At 59.7% G+C, this 22,937-nt stretch overlaps 1 protein-coding gene across 6 annotated transcripts in view; it reads left to right on the top strand.

Moving 5' to 3' along the window:
* Window positions 1-22,937, top strand: part of GRAMD1B (GRAM domain containing 1B) — a 165,448-nt gene that overhangs the window by 68,262 nt on the left and 74,249 nt on the right. The window contains exon 1 of one of the 6 annotated variants that reach the window (XM_036354132.1): window positions 404-916. The exons of the other annotated variants lie outside the window; for them this stretch is intronic. Coding sequence (XP_036210025.1) covers window positions 894-916 — 23 coding nt within the window. The 5' untranslated portion in view covers window positions 404-893. Of the gene's footprint in view, window positions 1-403; window positions 917-22,937 lie in introns of those variants that run through there. 6 annotated transcript variants of the gene reach the window in all.

The raw sequence follows: 22,937 nt of genomic DNA, 5'->3' as shown, positions 1-22,937 counted from the left end.
TCTCTGGTGGGGAGGGGAGCTGCCGGGAGAGCGTGAACAGCTCAGCCGCGGCGGCGCTGGCCCCGCCTTGCTGGGAAAGGGTGCGGGTTCTGCTTAAGGTGGTCTGTGCTGCTTGCCTGCCTCTGACCCCCCCAGACACACACCACCAGCCTTCCTGGTCGGCGCAGCCTTGGGTTCCCCGGGTTTGCTGAGGGCCTGGGCCGAGGCCCTCTCCTGCCCCCCTCCTGCCCTCGGCGATGCCCCTGGAAGTGCCCGTCTTCAGAGAGTGCTGCCCCTCCCCTTCCTTCCAGGCCCCGCATTGCCCGCCCACCCTCTCCCGGCGCTGGGTCCGTCCTGGGACAAAGCTGTGCTGTGTCTTTAAGTGGGCGGAAGTGGCTGGCAGTGCCGCTGGGGCGCTGCATTGATTAGGGGATTACATGGAGCTGCGGGAGCCGCAGGGGGAAGAGAGGTGCAGCTTCGCCGGGGCCGCTGCTGGCGCCCAGGGCTCACCGCAGGCGCTCCCCGCAGGGTGAGGTGAGGGCGCCTGGGGGGCCGGCCAGCCGCCTGTGGACAGCAACTCCCGGGCGGATCGCCGCTCTGCCAGCCTCCCCATCCTCCTCCGAGGCGGGCAGTGGCGGCGGCAGCTCGGGCGAACGGGCAGACGGGCAGCCGCAGCCCCGGCTGGACGTAAGCAGCTGCCCTTGGCCGCGGAGCCGGTCCGGGAGGCGGAGGAAGGGAAGCGGCGGCAGATCTCTGGCTACCGTGTGCTCTCTCGTCCTCCTTTCTGCGCTCAGTCACGTTACCTGGATGCCGTTCTCCTGGCACTTCTTCATCTTCTCAGACGTGTCCTGGGACCCCCGGCCCTGCACCCGGGATGCAGAGGCCGGGGCCGGCGGGCTGGCGTGACTGTGCCGATGAAAGGGTTCAAGCTCTCTTGGTGAGTGTGGGAGGCCCCGCCCCTGCAGCCTGGTCCCTGCTCAGCGTCCGACACCTTCCCGGGGCGCCCCCCTCACTGGTCTCGGTCGAGATGGGGCACACACTCCACAAAGGTGGTTCCCCTCCGGCTCAGCCCGCGTCGGCCAGCCCCTTCCCGGGTTCCGAGGGGGTCGGGCTGTGGAGAGGACCAGCCCGCAGCTAAAGGAGCCTCTAACTTTGAGGGGCACGGCCGGTGGGTGCCCCTGAGGGAACAGGGGGAAGATCGCTGGCTTTCAGTCCTGTGTCCGCGCCGGCTGGAGGCGCAGAGCCCTCTCCCTCACCCGAGGGCCTTCTCACCCTGCGCCCTGGGCACCTCACCGGTGGGCAGTGGGCAGTCTCGGGCCATCAGGACTTCTCTCTAGATTGCCTGGTGTCCAGAGGAGAGCGAGCACCCCCACCCCTCCCCGGCCACTGCCCTGCGGCTGGGCAGGCACCTCTCCTGGCTGAGCGCTGGGGTGTGAGCCCCCTGGGCTTGCGGGTGGGGAGCTCTGCTCTAGCCTCCGGACCGAGCATGGAGCCCTCTCTCCTCCAAGGGGGAGGAGGAGGAAGAGCTTGGAGAGCTCCCTGCAGGGGTGCTCCCTGCCTTCCTTGAAGCCCAAGCAGTCCAAGGGGGCGGGAAGGGGGGGTCACCTCTCTGAATGGGGGCTTGGTTTTCACAGCCGGGCAGGTACTGAGCCCTGTAACGCATGGAGTCCCAGCCTGGCTCTCGCTGCAGCTGGCTTGGCAGAACCGGTCCTCTAGGTCGAACCCGAACCCGAGAGAATCGGTTGAGCCCTGCCCCCCCCCCCCCCCCCGCCACCCTTTCCCTCCCTCCCTAGGCCAGGCGCCCTTGGTGGGTCCCACAAAGGTACTTTGCAGCAGGAACGGAGGAGCCTATCTCCTGCAGGCTGGGCTCTTGCTCTTAGACACGGGGAGGCCCTGCCTTGGCCGGGCTCAGTGGGTTGAAGGTTGCAGGTCCGGTCCCCAGTTGGGGCGCAGACGGGAGGTAATGTTTCTCTCTTCCTTCCTCTCTCTCTAGAATCAATAAAAGCACATCTTCAGGTGAGGATTAAAAAATATTTAAAAAACACACACAGAGCAGTTGTGAGGCCCTGGGTCGTGCTGGCATCGGTGGCCCCGTGCAGTTTCTTAGGACTCGGTCTCTCCTCTGTGCAGCTGGCGCTGACCGGCCTGTTCGAGTGTGAGGAAGGGGCGGAGCACTTCGTGGCATCCCCGGCTCGCTTTCTCAGGCAGCTTCCCTGCTCCGGAGCCGGAGGCCCTTCTCGGAGCCTGTGGGCCCTGGATTCTGGGCCAGTGAGTGTGTGAGCCGCCCTGTGCGCCTCAGCAGAGCAGAGCAGAGCAGGCCTGTGGCTTGGCTGGGCCTCCCAGGAGCCCAGGTGCTGCTGGGAGAGAGGCTGGGCCCGCAGGAAGGCAGGCAGCGTCCCTCCACCTCCTGCTCAGGCACAGCCCGGCCGGGACTGGGTGCTCGAGGGCTGCTCTGGGCAGAGCCTGGCCAGGACTGGGTGCTTGAGGGCTGCTCGGGGCACAGCCCGGCCGGGACTGGGTGCTCGAGGGCTGCGCTCAGGGTGAGACGTCGCTTTGACACAGAGGCGTGTGTTCAGCCCAGCTGGCGCCTCAGTTACGCAGGCATTTGCTTTAAAAATCTGTCTTGAGTATCTCGGGCATTTCAGCAGGAAAGCAGTGTTAAGCTGGGAGCCTCACCCGTTCAGCCAAAGAAAACGTTACCAGACAGGAGAATGCTGTGTTTCTGTCACCTGGACACTGGTCCTGAGGTCTGACTGGTGTGGTGGTGTTTGGGCTTGGACTCCTATGTCTGGGCATCCCTGCTGTCCCACAGGGGAGGTGGTAGGAACGAGGTGACCCATATACTGGCCACTTGGTTCTGGACAACAGCACTGTCCGCGTGGGGAAGAGGATGGAGCTCAGTAACATTCTCACGTCCGATTGTTTCTAGAAACATTCAGGAATGCCTGCTCTATGTCAGGGATATGGAAAATGACCATGCTGATACTGAAACGTCAGTGCCAGCTATCAGATGGTCATGCCGACAACAGCTGTGACGGCAGCTGACATGTACGGCGGGCTTGGTGTGGGCGCCTGTGCCTGTGGGTCACGTGGTGCCTGTGGCATTAGGATTAAGATCCCCGTTTACGGAGCGAGGAAACCGAGAGAGAGGTCAGGGGACCGCGCGAGGGCAGCAGGCAGGACCTGGGCTTTGGATCTGCAGGCACTTCCCCGTGAGCGCCCGTCTTGGTTGCCCTTCTGCAGGCACTGGCCTCGCTGTGCTGCGTAGCGACCCTACAGGTTGGCCTTCTGCTCTGCTGTCTCCTTGCCTTCTACTTACTTGGTTAGTTAATCAGACTTTTAGAAGTGTGTGGAAGTGCACTGTCTCATTGCATCCTTACTTAACCCTGTGAAACAGGGTTTCTTCACTCGGGAGCCACAGAGTCTGAGGTGGAGAAACTGAGGTGGCGAGCGGGTTTAGAATAAAGTCGTGCACCTAATTAGTGAGACAGTCGGGGTGCAGACTCTTGTGACTCGGCCATTATTACGGTTTTGTGGGCAGCACCGCAAGCGAGGTGTGTCTGTTAGAGCCGTCTTCCCAGGGAGCAGGGCCAAGGTCTGTGCCCTCGTTATTCGTCCACACCTTCACTCTGTAGATGTTGACCATTATGTTGACCACAGCGCTGTCCCGGGGCATTGTGGGGGCTAAAGACGGAGAGGACATTGCCTCTGATTCCTAGGGTCTCATGGATTGAATGACCACCTCTCCTCACACTCACACGCACCCGTAAACCAGTCAGGAAATGTTCAGGGACGGATGCATGCAGGACCAAGCACTCGAGGAATTCGGAGGAGGCGAGAACTCATTCCAGCCGGGCCACAGAGAAGCTGCGGGCCGTACCTGGCTCCGAGGGGGTTGCAGGCTGGACACAGGGTGTGGAGTTAGGGCATTACCGTAGGGCAGTGGTTCTCAACCTTCTGGCCCTTTAAATGCAGCTCCTCATGTTGTGACCCAACCATAAAATTATTTTCGTTGCTACTTCATAACTGTAATGTTGCTACTGTTATGAATCGTAATGTAAATATCTGATATGCAGGATGGTCTTAGGCGACCCCTGTGAAAGGGTTGTTCGACCGCCAAAGGGGTCGCGACCCACAGGTTGAAAACGCTGCCGTAGGGGATGCTTTGGATGAAGTTGAGCAAGATGTGTGCCTGTGATTGACAAGTAGCTGGATCGGGAGGTAGAAACCCTCCCCCAATCCAGTCTCCCTGGTTAGGGCGGGGGCTCCAGGCTCTCTGGAGGTGGTGAGCAAGGTGCAGTGGGACATGCAGACAGGGAGGGCCGGGCCCAGCAGGGCTGTGGGACAGGGAGGGCGGGGCCCAGCAGGGCTGTGGGACAGGGAGGACCGGGCCCAGCAGGGCTGTGGGACAGGGACGACCCGGGCCCAGCAGGGCTGTGGGACAGGGAGGACCAGGCCCAGCAGGGCTGTGGGACAGGGACGACCGGGCCCAGCAGGGCTGTGGGACAGGGAGGGCGGGGCCAGCAGGGCTGGGGGACACATGAAGTTTGGAAGCCAAGTAGCTGTTTGAGGTAACAAGTCGCCTCCTGAGCTGCTGCCGGGGCGTGGCTGTGCGTGTGTGCTGTAGCGCTATTCCTAGTTCAGGACCCCAAACACCCAGGAGGTCTCCGGGTTTGTGGGGCGGCTCTCCAACACACTGCTTTGGCCCCCAGAGGACTTGGCAGACGGCAGTGACCTGAGTATGGATTCTGGGTCCTCGTCCGTCCTCACACCTGCTGGGGTGTGTGCAGTGTCCGAAGGGCCTAGAGGCTGGGGCAGGCCTTCGGGAAAACCTGGGCCGGAAGAGTGATTCTCTGAAAACATAGAGTGTCATCTCACACAGCAGGGCAGGTCCACAGGACAGAGGAAGGCAGAGGGTCTCTGCGGCGGAGGGGGGGGGGGGGCGGCGGGGAGCAAGGAGGGTCTCTGCAGGGGGGAGGGGAGGGAGCAAGCGGCTGCGTTACACTGTGGATTGGCACGTGCGTGCTCTTGAGAAAGCCGGCCGACCGCACCCTTGCACTCCTCTGTGTTCCTTGGAGGTGAGCGGTCAGCCATGCGTCGGTTCGCGGTCAGCCATGCGTCGGTTCGCGGTCAGCCATGCGTCGGTTCGTGGTCAGCCATGCGTCAGTTCATGGTGAAGGTCAGTTGTCCGATGTTCTCTTTTTCTTCCAGTCCGGCCCGGAATGGAGCGCAGTTCTTCAGCTTGGGCTCAGATCCACGAAAGGAGGGGGGCTTAGGTTGCAGCAGGCACAACCAAATCAGACTTTTAAAAGCCTGGAATTCCTGCCCCACAGGGTCAAGATCAGATTTATCTTTCGAGGTTGGTTCTGTAGCAGTTTGTCTAGAGGAGGAGGAAGCCGGCGTGGCCTCTGCCACCTCTTTGAGAACCAGGCTTCCCAGCTGTTCCCACGTTGCGGGAAGCGAGCTGCAGTGCAGGTGGGTTGCATTGGGGCTCCAGATTCTGGGGAGCCACCTGAGTCTGAGTCACGTGACCGCAGCTCACCTGCTGTGTGGCCGTAGGTGACTTCTGTCTGCCTTGGGGGGACAGATTCATCTCTCTCCCAGCTTCATTTTTTTTAAAAAATATATTTTTATTCATTTTAGAGAGGAAGGGATAAGGAGAGAGAGTGATAGAAGCATCAATGATGAGAATCATTGACCAGCTGCCTCCTACATGCTTCCTACTGGGGATGGAGCCCACAACATGGGAATCGCTCTGACCGGGAATGGAACCCTGACCTCCTGGTTCATAGGTTGACGCTCAACCAGTCAGCGACGCCGGCTGGGCTCCCACTTCCGTAGAAAAAGGTCACAGCCTTGATGGGAGGGGTCACTTGTGTGGTGGACTGGGGGTGCACTGTCTTAGCCAGCAGAAGACACTAAAGTAACCCTTTATTTGAAAATGTTGAGTATTCATTACAAATGTCCCCCAGCAGGCACCCCCTCTTGCTAGCAGGTGAGATCTACATCATTGTTTAGTGGGATGAGAATCTGAGAATCGGGAGTTTTCTACCCTCGGGAACGGGAGACACTGAGTGCTGGTCCCTAAGTGTTTAATTCCTTGAGTGACATAGGCATCTCTGGCAGATGGATCTGGCCAAGGAGTCCTTAAAAGGACACTTCCCCGCCCCACCCCACCCTCACCCCCCGGCTTCTGCTTTGGGAAAAGGACTGCACCTGGCTGGAATACACAGCAGTAAGCATCACTCGCCTTGGTGTGTGTGTGTGTGTGTCATCATCATCATTTCTTTAAGAAGAAAGATGATCTCTGTTGGCATGCAAGCTTCTGGATGGCAGAGATCGCGTCCAGCAAATCAGACCCGGGCTCTTTGCTGCGGCTGGAAACCCCTCCTGGTCACTGTAAGCATTTCCCAGCGGCAGAGGTGGTGTCGGCTTCTCATGATAGAACTCGGAGAAGAGCGTCTTCTGATCTCTTGTAACTTGTCCAGAAAGCTGGGCCTGTGTCCCTGGGTGAGCTGTGCAGGTGAGAAGCCAGCTGCTGTGGGTGAATTCATGTGCGCTGAGCTCAGGCTGTGCTGCGCTTTCTGTTGGCGGAAAGGTGTTGAATTAGCCTGGATGGGCCAGGTTACGCCGCAATAACAAGTACCGCCCGTATCCACCACACACTCAGTCGCTTAGCTCACTGTAAGTTACTCCTAGAGAATTCTTCTCCGAGTCCCTCCGAGGCTGGGGAGACTCCCGGACTCACCCTCGTGGGGGCTCAGTCCCGCAGAGCGTGGAGGGCGGAGGGCGGAGGGCGGAGGGCGGAGAGCGTGCTCTCAAATGCCTCTCCTTCCTTGGAAGCAGACACAGGCCCTTGCAGCACGTTGGCCAGGAGAGCGGGAGTGCGGCCGAGGCCAGCACCGGCCATGCTGCTGGGCACCGGCCTGCCCACCGCAGCGGCCTCTGTGGGGGGGGCGGCAGGCTGGCGCCCCTCCCCGAGACCCGCTGTGCTTGCTTCCTGCCTGTGGGGCAGAGGCCTGGGCCAGAGGCACCCAGAGGACCTGCTGACCCTAAGCAGATTCAGCACACCTCAGCTGCGGCCATCAGCTCACGCCTGCCTTTGTAAAGCTTGCGAGCTAAGTGTTTTCCTCATACGCTGAAGTGGTTGGAACAGATCAAGAGCAGACTGGTATTTAATGCCATGTGAGAACTGTATGAAATTCAGATTTAAGTCTCCATAAGGCCATATTGGCACGCAGTCAAGTTCATCTGTTTGCCTTCGCCTGGGAGGGCTGTCAGCCACGGCGCCCGAGCTGACAGAGCCGTGGCCCACGAAGCTGAAATGCTCACTGTCGGGCCCTTTACACGTCGTTTGCCGCCTCCCAAGTGCAACAAAGTCATGTTTTCACCATGACGTCCCACCTGCACCTGGCTCCCGTTGCCGGGAACTGGGCCATAGGACCCAGAGTGAGGGCAGGTGGAGGGGAGAAAGCAGCACCGAGCAGCACAGGGGAGGGGGGCAGGGGCAGGACTGGGCTCACCTGTGGACGCCGGGAGCGTGAGGCAGAGCCCGGGAAGACCCCGGCTCAGGTGCAGAGCATGGATGCCGTTCCCAACATCCTGGGCACGATGCTCGGGGCCGAGCAGGGGGTGAGTGTGTAGTTTGGGGCATTCGTGCAGAATAGCATTAGCCACTATAGCAATGCCCCTCGAGTGTCTCATACAAACCCTACAGGAAAGGTGCATTTATCCCATTTTACAGGCAAGGAAACTGAGTCTCAGAGAGGTTTAAGTAGCACCAGGATGGCACGGGGGTGGCAGACGGGGGCGAAGTTGAAGATGTCGAGCTCTTACCCTCTGTACTCCAGGCCTTGAGTTAGTGAGAAGAGAGTGTTTATTTGGTAGAAATCTGGAGCTTTAAACATAACCGTTTGGAAGAGGCCCCGAGGAGGCGGGGAGATCGCTCTGGCTGGCGCTGCTCTCTGTGAGTTGGTCTCACAATAGGATAATCGTCCCCCCTCAGGCCCTGGCAAGCCCCAACCCGTCACCACTCAGCTGGGGCCTGTGTCTTCAGGGCTGGGTCAGGGTTTATTTAAGTAAGTTTTATTAATCTGTGAAATGTGTTATATATCCAAGTGGACGTATATAATGTATCTGTACAGCTTACAGAAGTGCACTTGAGCCCGGCCAGTGTGGCTCAGTGGTTGAGCAGTAGCCCACGCATCACGGTCGCTAGTTCGATTCCCGGTCAGGGCACATGCCTGGGTTGTGGGTTCCCTTCCCATAGGGGGCGTGCAGGAGGCAGCCTGTCGATGTTTCCATCTCTCTCTCTCTCCCTTCTCCCTTCCCCTCTCTCTAAATCAATCCATACTTTTCTTTTAAGAATTCCTTCCTTAAACAAAAAAGTCCAGTTGACCCTTGAACAACAGGTCCACTCCTATGTGGATCTTTCTCAATAAAGACTGTGAATGTGTTTTCTCCTCCTTAGCATTGCCTTTCTCTAGCTCGCTTGGCTGTGTGAATACCGTGTGTAACACATGTGACATGGAGTATGTGTCAGTGGGCTGTCCGTGGCATCTGGGAGGCTACTAGTAGTTACGTTTTGTGGGAACCAGCAGTTCCACCTGGACTTTTTACGGAGCCGAGGTCTGTGCCCCAACCTCCGCGTGTTCAAGGTCGATGCCGTTAAACCGCGTCTGTCACCGTCCAGTTCAGCGATAGAACATCATCCAGACCTCCGAACGCTGTGTAGTCGTTTCGCTTGTTTCATAAGATTTAGGGAAATATTCAGAGGCCAAGAGGACAGGTCCCCAAAATGCGAACCGCGAGAGCTGCGCCCCGACCGGTCCTGAGTCCGGCTGAGCTCTGTCCCTGGGGTGGGTTATGCTGCGTAGCAGCACCCCTTGGTTCTAGCGCCGCAGAAGTGGCAGCTCCATCCTGTCGTGCTGCTCCCTGGAGCCGCGAGGGGCCCCAGGTGGACCTGCTGCAGCCTGTTGGGGTGGCCCCCGGCAGGCTGCCTCCTGTTCCCAGGCCTCGATGTTCTCACCCATGAAATGGAGCTAATAACACCCCCTGTGCTGATCACACAGCCGTTACTCAGGCGCACGTGGCTGCAGAGCGCGCTGATCATGACCTACGCTGGAGTGGCCAGGAAGACACCCTCAGGCCTCCGTCAGCTAGTTCACTCGCCTTTCAAAGCCGTGGTTTCGTCTTGGTCCCTTTCTGTCCCACGTGGGCACGGTCACTGTGACTTAGCCGGAGGCTGGACCGTGTCCACCACTCACGCGGACCAGCACCCTCATCTGGGAGACGACAGGTGGGGTCAGGGGGCAGATCCTCTCTCCTGTGGATCCTCGCTGACTTCAGGCTCCGGATCGCGGACGTACAGACGCTGACATTCGTCCAGGTCCCACTGGCCCTTCCCACCCCTGCAGTGTGTGTGCTCATGTGTTTATTTGCTGAGCATTCCTTGAGCACCCACGGGGCGAGGTGGTTGGAACACAGGCATGAGCGAGAACTGCTGCTGGCCCGGGAGGGGCCGGCAGAGGAGGGAGCCGCGGGGCTGTCCCAGGAAGGGCCTCCCAGTGCGTTTGCAGGACAGTCCTGCACGCAGAGTCCTCTTCCAGTGAAGCTGTTTTTGGACCCTGTCTCCTGAGATGGGAGCCTCTTTGTGTCATGATGGCTTCCCCGCAGCGACCTCAACTTTTTACCCCGACTTATGGCCGGAGATTCTGTCCCGTGGAATTATGACCTGACAGGCGAACCCCCTTTGTTCCCAGGGGCTTAACTTGACAAAGCGCAGGATGTGGATTTGGAAGCCGTACCATGGGCTTTGCAAGGGGAGCTGCTCTGCCAACTGCATGCTGTTTTGCTTGGCCATGTTTTGGCCTAAAATGTACCTTTTAAATATTTTTTTTATTCTGCAGCTCCTGACTCTGGTATGTCCCAATGATTTCATGTAACCCTCTGACTTCATGAACCAACCATTCCTAGGTCTTGCCTTCTTTGATAGAAACAAGCAAAATACGTTGCAACTGTTATGAGTCCCATCGATAATAGGAGCTACCGCTGCCTTTCAGCGCGTGGGCGTCTGCGGGAGCCGTTGCATGCACAGCTGCAGGACAGCGCTCTGCCCCTCTGTGCGCGGGGTTTGTAGTAAACACTCGGCTCTGGACGCTGAGAGGACCGGGGGGCAGCTGTAGGACTGGCTTTCTCGCCGCTGCCATTCTCTTTTTTCTGGTTAAATTCTCCTAAGTATAGCTCTGGGCCAGCGATTTTCAACCTTCTTCATCTCATGGCACCAGACTAATGACTAAAGTCCGGCAGCACACCAAAAAATAGCTTTTTTTGCCGATCTGACAAAAAATAGGTTTTATTTTGATTCATTCACACTGAACGGCTGTTGTTGTGTTGGCTGTTGTCACTTTTTTGACAACCTACGGAAAAAGAGGCCAGTGCCCCGACCAAATAGGTTGTTATGTGTTTTAAACATGCCTGCGGCGCACCGGCTGGGGATTCCGCTCCAGGTGTAAGTCAGGGCCCTCCCGCGCCAGTCAGGGCCCGTCCGAGCTGGTCAGGACCCGTCTGAGCCGGTCAGGACCCTTCTGAGCCAGTCAGGGCCCGTCTGAGCAGGTCAGGACCCGTCCAAGCCGGTCAGGGCCCTTCTGAGCCAGTCAGGAGCGCTAAAAATAGTAACTGTCACCAGCGGTCACAAAAGACCCTCGGCCACCAGGCAGGCGTCCGCTCCCGCTCTGCGCCCTCGCTTCCAGGAGTGGGCTCGCGGCGTGGAGAGCAGATGATAACAGTTTTCCATCCTGCTTCTCCCCACGGCCTCCCTTCTAGTCACTCCCACTGGAAGCTTCTGCGCTATTTTTTCGCTTGTTCCTCCTCACCCCCCCCCCCCCCCCACACACACACACACAGTGGGGCCTGTTTCTGCAGCCTCTCTCCGACGCGCCTCCACCATGACCACTACTCTGCGCTCATTCACAACCTCAGATGTCTGGCTTGGCCTGTTGCGATAGCCACCTGGCTGCTTCCTTCTTCTTTTTTTAAAAACAGCTTTATTGGTTCATGTAACTCATGTTCCATACAGTTAACTCATTTAAAGTGTAAAACAGCGTCATGGTGTTCAGCATATTCACAGATGTGTGCAGCCATCGCCACAGTCCATTTTAGAATGTCTTCATCTCCTCAGAAAGCAACTCTGACCTTTGAGCTAGCAACCGCCCACCCCCAGCCCAGCCCTAGGCAACTACAGTGGGGCCTTGACTTACGAGGTAACGAGTGTTTTGAGATACCAGCTGTCTCTCGGTCAATATTTTGCATTGAGTTGATAGAGTAATTTGAGTTAACGAGCTCTTTAACGAGCTGGGTCTCGGAATGAATTAAACTCGTAAGTCAAGGCCCCACTGTACTAGTCTACTCTCTCTATTTACTCCCCTAACCTGCAAAAGTGGGTTGCAATACAGTTGTGATGATAAATAAAGAACGCAATAATTAATAAATAATAAGAATAAAGGGTTTCCCGTAGTCCTAACTGTGAGCCTACTTTTGCCTCTCCCTGTCTACACAGACGTTTGTGACTGGCTCCCCCACTTAAATGTGTTCCCAAGGTTCATTCAAGTCGTCCGCGCGCCAGCCTTCCTCTTCTTGTAGCTCCCAGGCCCGTGGCGTTCGGCTGGCACAGGCCCGATCTCCAGCCCTCTTCAAACACCGAACGTGCTCCTGTCGCGTACAAAACGCGGTTGGCATCTTGGCACGTCATCCAAGGCCTTCTGCAGCCTGGCCCCACCCGCCGTCGTCCTCCCATCGTCCTCCGCGAGTCTGCACCCCTCCCCCCCCCCGCGCGCACACACGCACACACACGCACACACATGCACACGCGCGCGCGCACACACGCACACGCACACACACACACGCACACACACGCACACACACGCACGCTGTAGGGTGCCGGTGCTTTTCCTATCACCGTCCTGCGCTTCGCTGCTCCTCTGCTCCCGCTCCTCCTGCTGCCCGTGGAGATCTTACTTACGCGCTTCGTCGCTGAGCTTCACGTCGCCTCCCGGGAGAAGCCATCCCAGATCTGTCTCCCCCAGGCAGGAGGGTGTTCTTTCACTCTCGCAGCCCGGACTCCCAGATTCATTCATTGTCGTGAAGTGGATGCCAATCTATCTATCAAACGCTCCATCTTCTCGGAGCGTGACTCTCTGATGTTCGCACTGTACTTTCTGCAAGGCTTTGCACGTAGTTGGTGCTCAAACAATATTTGCTGGGCAACTGGTTACCCTCTTTTTTTTCTGATCATCCTCTTGAATCTGTGTAGTTCTTTTTGCTTTTCAAAGCTGTTTTATATATTTCTTCTCTTTTGAAAATCAGAAGTAAAGAACGTTGGGAAGAAAGGTTATCAGTAGTTTTAACTTGTGTGAAGGCTTGGGGTTCTGTTACAGCATATTGTGGGGTGCATGGGACGATGCTCCAACCAACTGAGCCACCAGCGGGCTACCTCCTCCTCTGCGTTTATGTCACGGTTTCTCAGGCTTAGCTTCTCTTGTCCTTCCTGCTTGTGGTGCGGCTCGGAGGCTGTCCTGAGAGGAGCTGTTAGCCGTTGGAGAGTTACTTCTGAAGTGCTTGAGCTCCCATAGAAAGACACCGGGGCAGGAAGTAGGTCAGATTCCAGCGGCCTTGCGAGAGGACTCCAGTCCTTCCGGCCGCTCTCCGCTCCCCTCCGGGCGGAGGCCACGCTGGGTCCCCCAGGACTCATCTAGCCCAGAGCAGGTGCTCCCGGTGGCAGTGAGCCGGCGAGAGAGTGGCGAGTGAGTGCCACACGCCTGGGTGTCCCAGACGCCCAGCTGTTCGGGAAGCTGGTGAGGAACAGCTGAAGGGGCCCAGCTGCTGTTTACAGGAAGCTGGGGGGATGGACAGATTGGCCTGAGGGGTGCTGAGCGGGGAGGGCACCTTGATGGGTGGCCGTTCAGTCAGCATGTCACCAAGTTTGCTAAGGGAGGAGACTGTCTTCTGTGAGCTCCCAATCTCAGGGCATAGAGGAAGCGCCAAAGAACAAGAAAAAGAAGGCGCTGAAGTGCAGAGATGCCCAGAGGCTCTGGGCAGAGACGCTGAAGAAACCGCGTAACGGAGTCATTGCAGGTGGCGGGGTTTGCCAAAAGCTCTTTGCTTAGAAGTCAAGCAATTGGGTAAAGTACTGAGTCCCAAGGTAGAAGGGCGAGAACCAGGCTTCTCCTCCGTGTCTCCACCCATCTCCCACAGGGACGCACCAGCACCTCCACCAGTGCCACCCCTTCTTTCCGGCCCGCGAGCCTCCGCACACAGCCCGTTGGTGTAAATAAAGTTTTACTGGGACACGGCCACCTTCTTTCATTACCTGTGGTCTGGGCTGCTCTCACCTTCCAGCCAGTGTTCAGCAGTGAGGAGAGATGGCCCGTGTGGCCTGCAGAGCCTTCAACAGGAACCGCCGGCCCGGCTCATGTCATGAAGGGATGACTAGTTTTGAGCTGTTTTTCCATGAGGATCGTGCTTTGCACCAACCCGTGTGGTTTTCTGAACAAGCGCCCGTTTTTTCATGGCGCGTGTTTGCCAGGGTCTGTGCTAGAGCCAGCGGCGTGGTCTGGGACCAGCTACCTGAGGCCCTCTGCTCTGGCCACCCGAACTGCCCTGTGAGGTAATGCCTGCACCCAATAACAGGCGTTCTTTGTTTCTAACATTTGCTTACTGCTCAGCGTACGCCCGTGTTACAGGGAAACCGAGGCTCAGGGGAGGGAGGGCAGGAGGCCCAGGCAACAAAGGGCAGGATTTGAGCAGAGTCTGGAGGAAAGAGAGCCCTGCACGCAGCACTGCCTGCGGCCCCGCCGCCGCCCGCCCTCCTGCTCCCCGTCGTCGGGCTTCTGGGTCAGGAGCCTCTGGCCTTCCCTCTTCGGGTGACACATTTCCCTGGAGCACCCACTCCTCGCTCAGTTTTCTCTCTGACCCACCCCTCTGCTTTCAGGCATCTTTCTGCACCCCCCCCCCACTCACCCCCAGCCCCACTTCCTGGGGTAACTCTCCCTGGAGGTTGGTTTTGAAAGCAAATGAGGCCTGGGGTTCCCTTCATCAGCAGTCCCACCCCCACCCCCACCCCCACCCCCAGAGCAGCGCCAGGCTCTCCATCTCTTGGGCAGACGGAGCCGGAGCCGGAGAACTAGCTGGAAGGGAGCATGGCCCAGGGCCCTGGGGCACCAGAGTGGCAACAAGGCAGATGCTGGGCAGGCTGAGCTGGCATTTCTGACCTTTGGGGAGAGAGGGCGTCCTTAAAGAGACAGTGAGCCCTTTTCTTTGCTGGTGGCGGACCGCCAGTTCAGATGCCGGGAATGTGAAGAGGCCATTGTTCTGGCCACGGGAGACGCCCACACGGCCCAGCCTGTTCTTCCTTTCCCATCAGCAGCCGCGTGTCCCTCTGTGAGGTGCAGCTTGTCAAGTGTGAAGGACGGTGAGCCCTCTGCAGCCACCGCCCCCTCCCTCCTCCTCCGCTGTCTGCGGCAGCCTTGTCACCGAGGCTGGGGAACAGCGGAGCTCCCTGCCCGCACGGCGCCTGGCCAGGCACGGTCTCCGCAGGCCGGCGAGGAGCCCGGTGCCCGTGCGCTTGTCCCAGGTGCGGGGCGAGGCACAGGACGGGTTTCCGCAGGTGCCTCCGGTGAACTGCCTGCACGAGGAGCATCTTGGGGTTCTGGGTTCCAGTTCTAGAACTCTGGCCCCAGGATCTGATTGTCAGCAAGCACACCTGAACAGGAACCACTGACCGGATGAGCAGCCCTGACCTGGCCGTCAGAGCCATGTGGGGACACGCCGAGTCGGGGTGTCTGTGCAGGGCCCCCGGGGTTGAGCGCGGCGGCTTCTCTTTCATGGTTCGGAGCAGACACCCGCTGGGGTTGACCCCGGGCTGCACCGGCCTCTCTGTCTATGATCTTTGGTAAGTTCCTCACCCTCCGGGCCTCCGCGTTTCTCCCTGTAAAACGGGTAACTTAGCACCTGCTGTGTCGGTGGGAGGAGGCGGAAGGAGTTGATAGTGTTCCGGCCGCAGAGCAAGCATATCAGGGACCGTGGGAGCTTTCATGAGCCTCTCATTTTGGAGACTCTCATGCAGGTTGGAGACTGTGACTTCAAGAGTCGGCCAGGCCTCTGGCGCGGAGGCCGGTCTTGGGAGGGAAAGCTCCTCCCCCCCCCCCCTGCCCCATGCTTTACATGCGGCCGGCAGTGCGCGGGGCGTCCGACTTGCTCTGGGAAGGCGCCCGCCCCCCCCCCCCCACACACACACACACACACTTGCCCTCCTAGTCTCCCGGCCATGGGGTGAGGAGCACATCCCTGCCTGGTCTCCAGCTCTGGGCGTGGTGGGGCCGAGGAGCGTGGCTGCTGCCACAGGAAGGCCGGAGCCACATCTGTGAGGCTGGCCGGTCTCTCGGGAGGGAATTCAAGGAAGAGAAAACAGGCTGTGGCCCGAAATAGCTGGACATAAACGCCGGCCTTGTGATTGCTGCCCACACCCAGCACGGTCGGAGCAGGCCGAGCCGCACAGCCCTCCGACCTCAGGCAGGAGACCCACAGAGGTGTCTGTGTGACGAGGGGGTGTGCATCCAGGGTACGTGGGTGGCATGACCCTCGGGAACGCTGGTGAGCCAAAACGGGCACCACGGTTGAGCATGCGCCCAAGGTTTTATTGTAACTTTTGGTTTTGCTCAACCATTACTTTTCTGAAAATGACCCTGTTGGCCTACATTTTTCCGTGTTTAGTATCCAGCTCGAGGCTGCCTTTTCTCCCTCTGCTCTCTGGTTTCTCTGCCTTCACTCCTCTGGGGTTGCATTTGTCCGGCTGCGATGGACATGGCTTGAGGCTAGAGGCGGCTGGGAGGACTGACCGGTGCCGGCTCTACCTGCCCGCCGGGGTGTTCTGGGAAGTAACTGAAGCTGGACAGAAGGCCAGGGTCAAATACAGGGTGTTGTGCCAGGCACCCGGCGGTGGTAGTCACAGACCCTGATACAAGGGTTCTGGTGGGTCGAATGCTGGGTTATTCAGAGGAAAACCAGGCAGCCCTCCAGGCACAGCTTGTGGCTGTTTTCCATCCCCACGGGAAAGGTCAGCGTGCAGGGAGCCGGCGGGGGCCGCGCTTCCCAGGCCGTTCGCTCCCACGGGCACAGCGCACAGGGCTCCCGGACGTCTCCCTGCGGCATTGCTGTGCGTGGCGTGGCCGTGGCGGTGGCCGGGGTTGGTGCCTTTGGTGGCTCTGAGGCCCCCAGTGATGGGCGGGGCAGCACTCGGCCTGGAGAGACACCTGGCTCCTGCCCCATCACTTAGCGTGTTGATTCATCGGTTTGGTTTCCCTTCCTTCCGGAGAAGCGGCAGAGGAGACCAGCTCTGGGTGGAACCGGACTGAGTTAGAGCCGGCGGCTTCCTGCTTCAGAGACCCGTGGGCGCTGTGGCCCTGTTCCTGGCCCCTGGCAGACCTACCTTCCACCCGGAGAGGAGAGTCGAGAGGAGAGGGGAGGTGGAGAGGCCTCGTGGTTTTTGGCACGAAAATCAGAAGCCTGCGCTCAGCCCCGCCCTGCGGCCCGCTCAGCTGGAGGGCTGGTACCGGGCTGGTACTCGGTCTGGATGCACCTGGAGATGAGGCTGAGGGTCCGCCTCTCAAAGAGGAGCTCCCTCCAGAGTTGCCCCCCCGCCCCCCCCCCCTGCCGGTGCGGCTGCCTCAGCTGAGAGAGTCCCTACGGGCACGCCCCCCTCCTGCGCCCCTCTCTCCTCTTCAGCTGCTGGGCATCCTGTGTCTGTGAGTGCCCCCCTTCCGTCTGGACCTCCCGTTACTTGGCGGTTCTGCACGGGGCAGGGTTTCCAAACCCCACCGTCTCCCTCGTCGTGTCTGAGCAGCAGACCCCCAAGTGAGGCCGGTGCTCCCCTAGCTGTGCTCCCGGTGCTGGGTCCCCCTCACTCACTCTGTGGATGATCATGTTTTAGCTGCTCTCCAGCCACGGGGTGGTTTTGGTCCGTGCTGAGTGCCGTGGTCTTTGCCCGCCGGTGCGAGACGTTCACAGGCCGCCGAGTGTTGGAGAAGAAAGGTCCTCAGCCGAGGTCAGGCTGCTTCTGCGGAGCCCGGTCCGCAGGCCGCCCCTGCCCGTGCGTGGCCGAGGCCCAGCGGCGTGTGGACTGTGGACGCTGGGAAGGGAATCTGACTTCGATGGGAGGGGATGGTCAGCCAGGATGTCGGCACCCGCGCCGTGCTGACTGGACGCCCGCTTCCACTCCGCTGCGCGTCTGAGTCCCGTCTCCTCTGTTCCTGCCTGTCCCCTTCCTGCCTGTCCCCTCCACTGTGCATCTGAGTCCCGTCCCGTCTGTTCCTACCTGTCCCCTTCCTTCCTGTCCCCTCCGCTGTGCATCTGAGTCCTGTCTCCTCTGTTCCTGCCTGTCCCCTTCCAGCGCCCATTAGAAGAGTCAGGCCTTGCTGACGTTCCTAATGAGGACGGTTCCGAGTGTAGGAAGAGGGAGCTGCCCAGCACAGCCCTGAGGGCTTTCTAGCTCTTCTCAGGGAGACAGGACTTGCAGCGGTAGGAAGAGGGGCGGGTAGTTCGGGGCCCGATGTGGTCACAGGAGAGGAAGTAGAAAGGAAGCGGGGCTCCGGCCAGTCCTGGCCCTGCCCGCCGTGGCCAGCACGGTCTCCCGGCCTCCCTCTCCCCGGCACAGAGCTCGCCTCTTTGGCTGCTTCTTAGCACGTGGAGGCGCGAGAGGTGAAGGGTGATCGTGGAGCTTTAGAGCAGGAAATAACGGGGGGTCATCCGACCACCCCTTCTAACACGCGAGGAAACGGAGGCCCGGGAAAGGGTGGGGTCCGCCCAGGTCACTGCCCGGGGTCACCTGGTGCCTCTGGCCCAGGAAGGCGACGCTGCCTGACAAGGTGAGTGTGCGGTGACCTGTGTGAACTGTCTTCGTGGAGAGTGAGCATGTGTGTCCCTCATGAGGGGCGGGAGGGCAGCACCAGCAGCAGGAGCCGCCGGGTTGGGGCGGGGGGGGGGGGGATCGGGGTGCGCAGGGCGGAGCAGCTGCCACAGCTGGACCCTGGAGAGGGCCGGTCCTGGGAAAGGCGTCCGTTCACGAACAGTCTGGTCTGGGTGGTAGGTGAGCCCGCGCAGGGCCGGCGACCTCTCACGCAGCGGGCGCATCGCAGAGAGCTGGGCGTTGGGCGGGCGCACGCCAGGAGCCAGGCTGTGCGAGAAAGCAGAGGGTGGAAGTTCGCTCGTCCCTGCGAGAGCCCCACCGTCACCTCCAGAGCCCGGGCTGGATGAGGAGTGCTGGTCAGGGTGCCTGGAAAGGACTCCGCCACTTTGCTTTTTACTGGGCCTTCCACTCTGGTGACCCCACGGACCAGCCAAACTCCTGAGACGGGCGTGGAGTGGGACCCGGAGGCGACAGCAGCCTCTCTGGCACAAACCAAGGCCCCCAAGGGGCGGGGTCATGCCTACTGACTCATCGCGACCCCTCTACACCCCCACCCGGCACCCAGGGCAGGCGCCCACAGGCGTGTCCTGCAGTGAGCCCTGCAGGCTGCCAAGGCCGGTTGGCCTCCAGGTCCAAGGAAGAGTGGGCACGGGTGGAGGGGAGGGAGGGGATGGTCCTGGGGCGCCAGCCTCCGCCAGTGGCCGGAGGGACTTGTGCTCAGGTGCAGCCGTCAACACCGTAACTGGGGCAGCAGACGGCGGGCTTCCCTCTAAGACCTTGATCCAGGATTAGGGGAGGTCAGCTCCTCCGCAGAGAGGTGAGTGGGACAGGGGCTTAGTCTCCTGCTATCCTGAGCGGAAGCCATGGCAGGGTCGTCTGCGGGTCCCAAGGGCCGGGACGGGTCCGCATCCTGAGCCTGAGCCTGAGCTTTGGCCCCTCCTAACATTGGCAGCAAGCCCCCCTCCCTCCTTACACACATCCCTCAGGGCCATGAGCACGTGGGTGAGACAGGCCTGGAGAGGCGGAGACCGCCTTGCCTGGAGGAGGCCCTGGGGACGCGCCCGTGGAGCAGCCTGCATCAGCGTGAGAGTGAGGGCGGGCAGAGCGAGCTTGAACTTCGATGCCGGGCGCTGGACCTGCTGTTTCTACCTGTGTCCCGGGCGCGGGGACGTGGGGCTCTGCCTCCCTCCCAGGCGCCCTGGAGAGCAGGTGTGCCCCGCGGACAGAAGTCACGGTGGGAGGTGGGGGTAGCCAGCGGCAGGTCGTAGCCAGCACACGGCGACTCTTCGTGGTGGGAAGAACATCGGGTTAAGTGGTTCGTGTTATTATTTAATCCTCTTTCAGGTCAACTTACCGTAACCCCGGGACTGTGGGCAGATAAACCACTTAATTTGCGTAATTAAGTGCTTCGTTAGATCTGGGCCTGTATCTTAAAGGTCTCCAGCCCCTTTGTGTCCACCCTCCTGGCGGTTCTGGGTTCGGGGCCTTCCCGCGTGGGCAGGTGTGGCCGCCCCGGAGGACGACGCCCCTGCCCCCGGGACGCTCTGTCACGTCGATGGGCCTCTCTGAGGCCACGGGCTCCACCTGCTTCCCCAGAGGCACGACCCTCGATTCCTGCGTGTACCCTCACTGCCCCCACCTAAGTTCCCTCCCCAGGAGTCAGCCTAGTTTCTCGCGAGACCTGTTCCCACACCAGGCGGCTGCGCAGTCATGCGAGCCGGCCCTCTCTGTGGGGCCGAGCGCCCGTCCCGCCCGCCACCCCCGTGGGTCCTGCTGTGGCCACGTGCACCCACTTAACTCAGAGGCTCTAGGAAAAGCGGAATCTCAGAGAGCGATTTTCTAAACAAGAGTAGAGCAAAGGTAATTGGGTCAAATTGAAGAGCAAGCAGGGAAGATGACGTGAGGGAGGCGGCCACTTTGAGTCTGTGCGGCCCGTCCGAGGAGCGGGGGCCAGGCGTGCTGGGCCGGCTGCGGACGTGCTCGCCGTCTCTGACTCACACCTTCTTCTGGGAAATTGTAATAATAATAATAAGATTAAATGAGACAAAACCCAGGGGATACAACGCCCAGAAGGAGGCCTGGCACTCAGTTCTCAACACGCGTCAGCTCTGATCATTAACACGGGAAATCATTTTAAAAAGAGGAAAATTGACTCTTTAAGAAAACAATCTGACTCTGGACAGTATGCTCATTTGACTATAATTTCAGAAGTCATTTTTCTACTACATTACTAGAGAATTAAGGTAGAATTGCATAGACCAGTGGTTCCTAATTTTTGCTGCACATTGCAATCACCTGGGAATGTTTATTTTTTATTTATTTTTAAATATATTTTTATTGATCTCAGAGAGGAAGGGAGAGGGAGAGAGAAATAGAAACTTCAATGATGAGAGAGAATCATGGATCCGCTGCATCCTGCACGCCCCCTACTGGCACTTCTAACAGGGAAGGGAAGGTGTGACATGGACACCGTGCAAGCGGGCCCAGGCGCTCCAACTGGCTTGCTCTGGAGCTTCCTCGTGACCCGGGCATGTGCCCTTGACTAGAATCAAACCCGGGACCCTTCAGTCCGCAGGCCGACGCTCTACCCACCGAGCCACACCGGCCAGGGCCACCTGGGGATGTTTAAAAAGTACTGATGCCTGCCCTCACCCCAGACGCCTGACTCATTGGCAAAGGGTAGGAGCTAGGCAGTGAGGTGTGTGAAAACTCCGAGGTGACTCTGAAGTGCAGCCAGCCCACTCGTAACCAGCGTCTCCCCAATAAAACAGGGCGCAGAGCATCCCGGCGTGTGTAACTGATGGAGGCTGGAATCTAGAACAGCTGGTTGGGGACGCTTAGGAAAGAAGAAGGTGACGCCGGGGGGCGTACGTCGGGAGGGTGTGCGGCTTGCGCAGTGAATGGGGCTTTGAGGGACATGCACAGGGGACCTACCCCAGCAGGTGCCCTTCCCACTGACTGGGGCCATGCCTTCTTCCTGCTGGGCTCCGGCCGAGGGAACGCTTGTCCGCCTGCTGCGCTTTGGCCGGAAGGGCGGGCATTGGGTTGTGGCGATGCTGGTGCGCCACACGGGGAGAGGGGTGCCGAGCTGTCGGGACCCGGCCCCTCTCCCTGAGTTCATCTGGCCGTTTCTTGCTTCAGGCTGTAATTACATGGACATCCCTGCTCCTCATGAGAGAGATGCAGTATTCATGAGGGGCCTTGGGGTACAGCGGGGTCAGAGGCCTTCCGTGGCCCGTGCGGAAACCCAGCCCCGCGTCCATGGGTTACCGGACGGGCTGGGAGCTGCGAGGGCGGAGGGGAGCCTGGGTCCCCGTGTTCTTGCACTAATGGTTCATAAAACAGGGGCGGCTTCCTGAGGGATTCTGGGCAGGTTACTCCGCAGGTCTCCTGAGCCCCTGACCGCCAGGCCCAGCCCCTGCTTTCCTCCCCAGGGCTTGGCTTAGGAGACCTTTCACGGCCCCTTCCCGTTTTTTGAATTTTTTAGAAACATGGACTTCTCGGGCTAACAATTTAGCTTCTTTCTCTTCCAAACTTGGTGAGCGATGGCCGTGTTTGTGCCCCATGTGCCCTGGCCCCTTGTCCCCCCTGACGGCCGTGGTGAGGCGCAGGCAGCATGGCTGGGGCGGTGCTGGCCGCCCTGGGTCCCTGCCTGCGGTGTGACTGGGGGCCGTGGTCTGACCTCTGAGAGCTCAGCTCCTCATGGGGGGGCCGGGTGATGTGGGTGAGGTTAGAGGAGGGAAGACATATGGCTGGTAAAATGCTGTGTCTGGCCCAGGGATGTTCTAAATGTTCTGTTAGTCACCCCATTGCTACGGAAGGACTTGAGAGCAGGGACGACGTCTCACTCCCTGAGCTGCTGACTGCTCATGGCTGCAGGGGGTGTCGCTGCGCATCACTCGGGAGCTGGAGTGGGTGCAGAGGACGCTGAGGGGCAGGGGGAGCAGATGGAAGCAGCACCACCACCCCGGGGTGGAGAGGGCACCCCGGAAGGGGCAGCGTGGAAGGGGGTCCCCCACAGGCTGGGCTCAGAGCTCATTGGACAGGGGTGGCTGTGGCCCTGTGGGCAGCACCACGGGGCTGCATGCTGGGCAGGCCAACTGCAAACTGTCCGTCGGGGTGTCGGCGAGACTCAGGGCCGTGACGGGACCACAGGGCTGGCGCCGGCATTCCCAGGCGGCGGGGCAGGGGGTTTGGGCTGAGGGGCGGCGATGGATCCGGGCCTCCGTAGGGACAGTGGAGCCTCCTGGCAGCGCTGTTTGGGGAACTGAACGCCATATGATGGTTGTAACTGATGATGAGTCAATGCAACAACCTCATCTAAAGGGCATGTTACCGAGCAGGTGTGTGCCTGTGGAGGGGCAGGGGTGTGGCCAGGGCAGGGTAGACGCCTTTGTCCAGGTTCCTCACCTATTTCATAACGAAAGCTTTATAGGTAAGTAGCCTGTGCGCTTCGCACACACTGGTTCTCAGCGATGTCACACCTCCGTTCCTTTTTCTTGGACGCGCCCGCACTCCTCAGCATCTCCCGGGTTAGCTTTGTAAGGCACCTGCGGTGTGGGTGCTGATAGTAACATAGTCAGGCCCACTTTCGCCAGCATTCCCCATAATTTAACCAAGTCAGACTTGATGTAAATGTCTGAAGTCCTTACTGTGTACAAGTGTTTTGTTCTCCATGGGACGGGAGGAGGATTCAAAGATATGAGAGCTGTTCTTTATCAGCTCTGTCTCCCCTTCTGTGAACACAGTCACCCAGCACTTGCAGCGAACCAGGTGCAGTGCAGACGGGGCCTCTGTCTGTAGACTGGCTGCCCAGGACGGTGGGGGGTGTGGGGGGATTGGCTGCCCAGGCCAGAAGGGGGGGTTGGCTGCCCAGGACGGCAGGGGGGGGGGGAATTGGCTGTCCAGGACGGCGGGGGAGGGGAGGGGTTGGCTGCCCAGGACAGCGGGGGAGGGGGGGGTTGGCTGCCCAGGACAGCGGGGCGTGGGGGGGTTTGGC

Source organism: Myotis myotis, unplaced genomic scaffold, assembly GCF_014108235.1.
Source record: "Myotis myotis isolate mMyoMyo1 unplaced genomic scaffold, mMyoMyo1.p scaffold_m19_p_20, whole genome shotgun sequence".
NCBI lineage: Eukaryota > Metazoa > Chordata > Mammalia > Chiroptera > Vespertilionidae > Myotis > Myotis myotis.
Note: the sequence above shows the minus strand (reverse complement) of the source record. Positions and strands in the feature narration are given on the sequence as shown.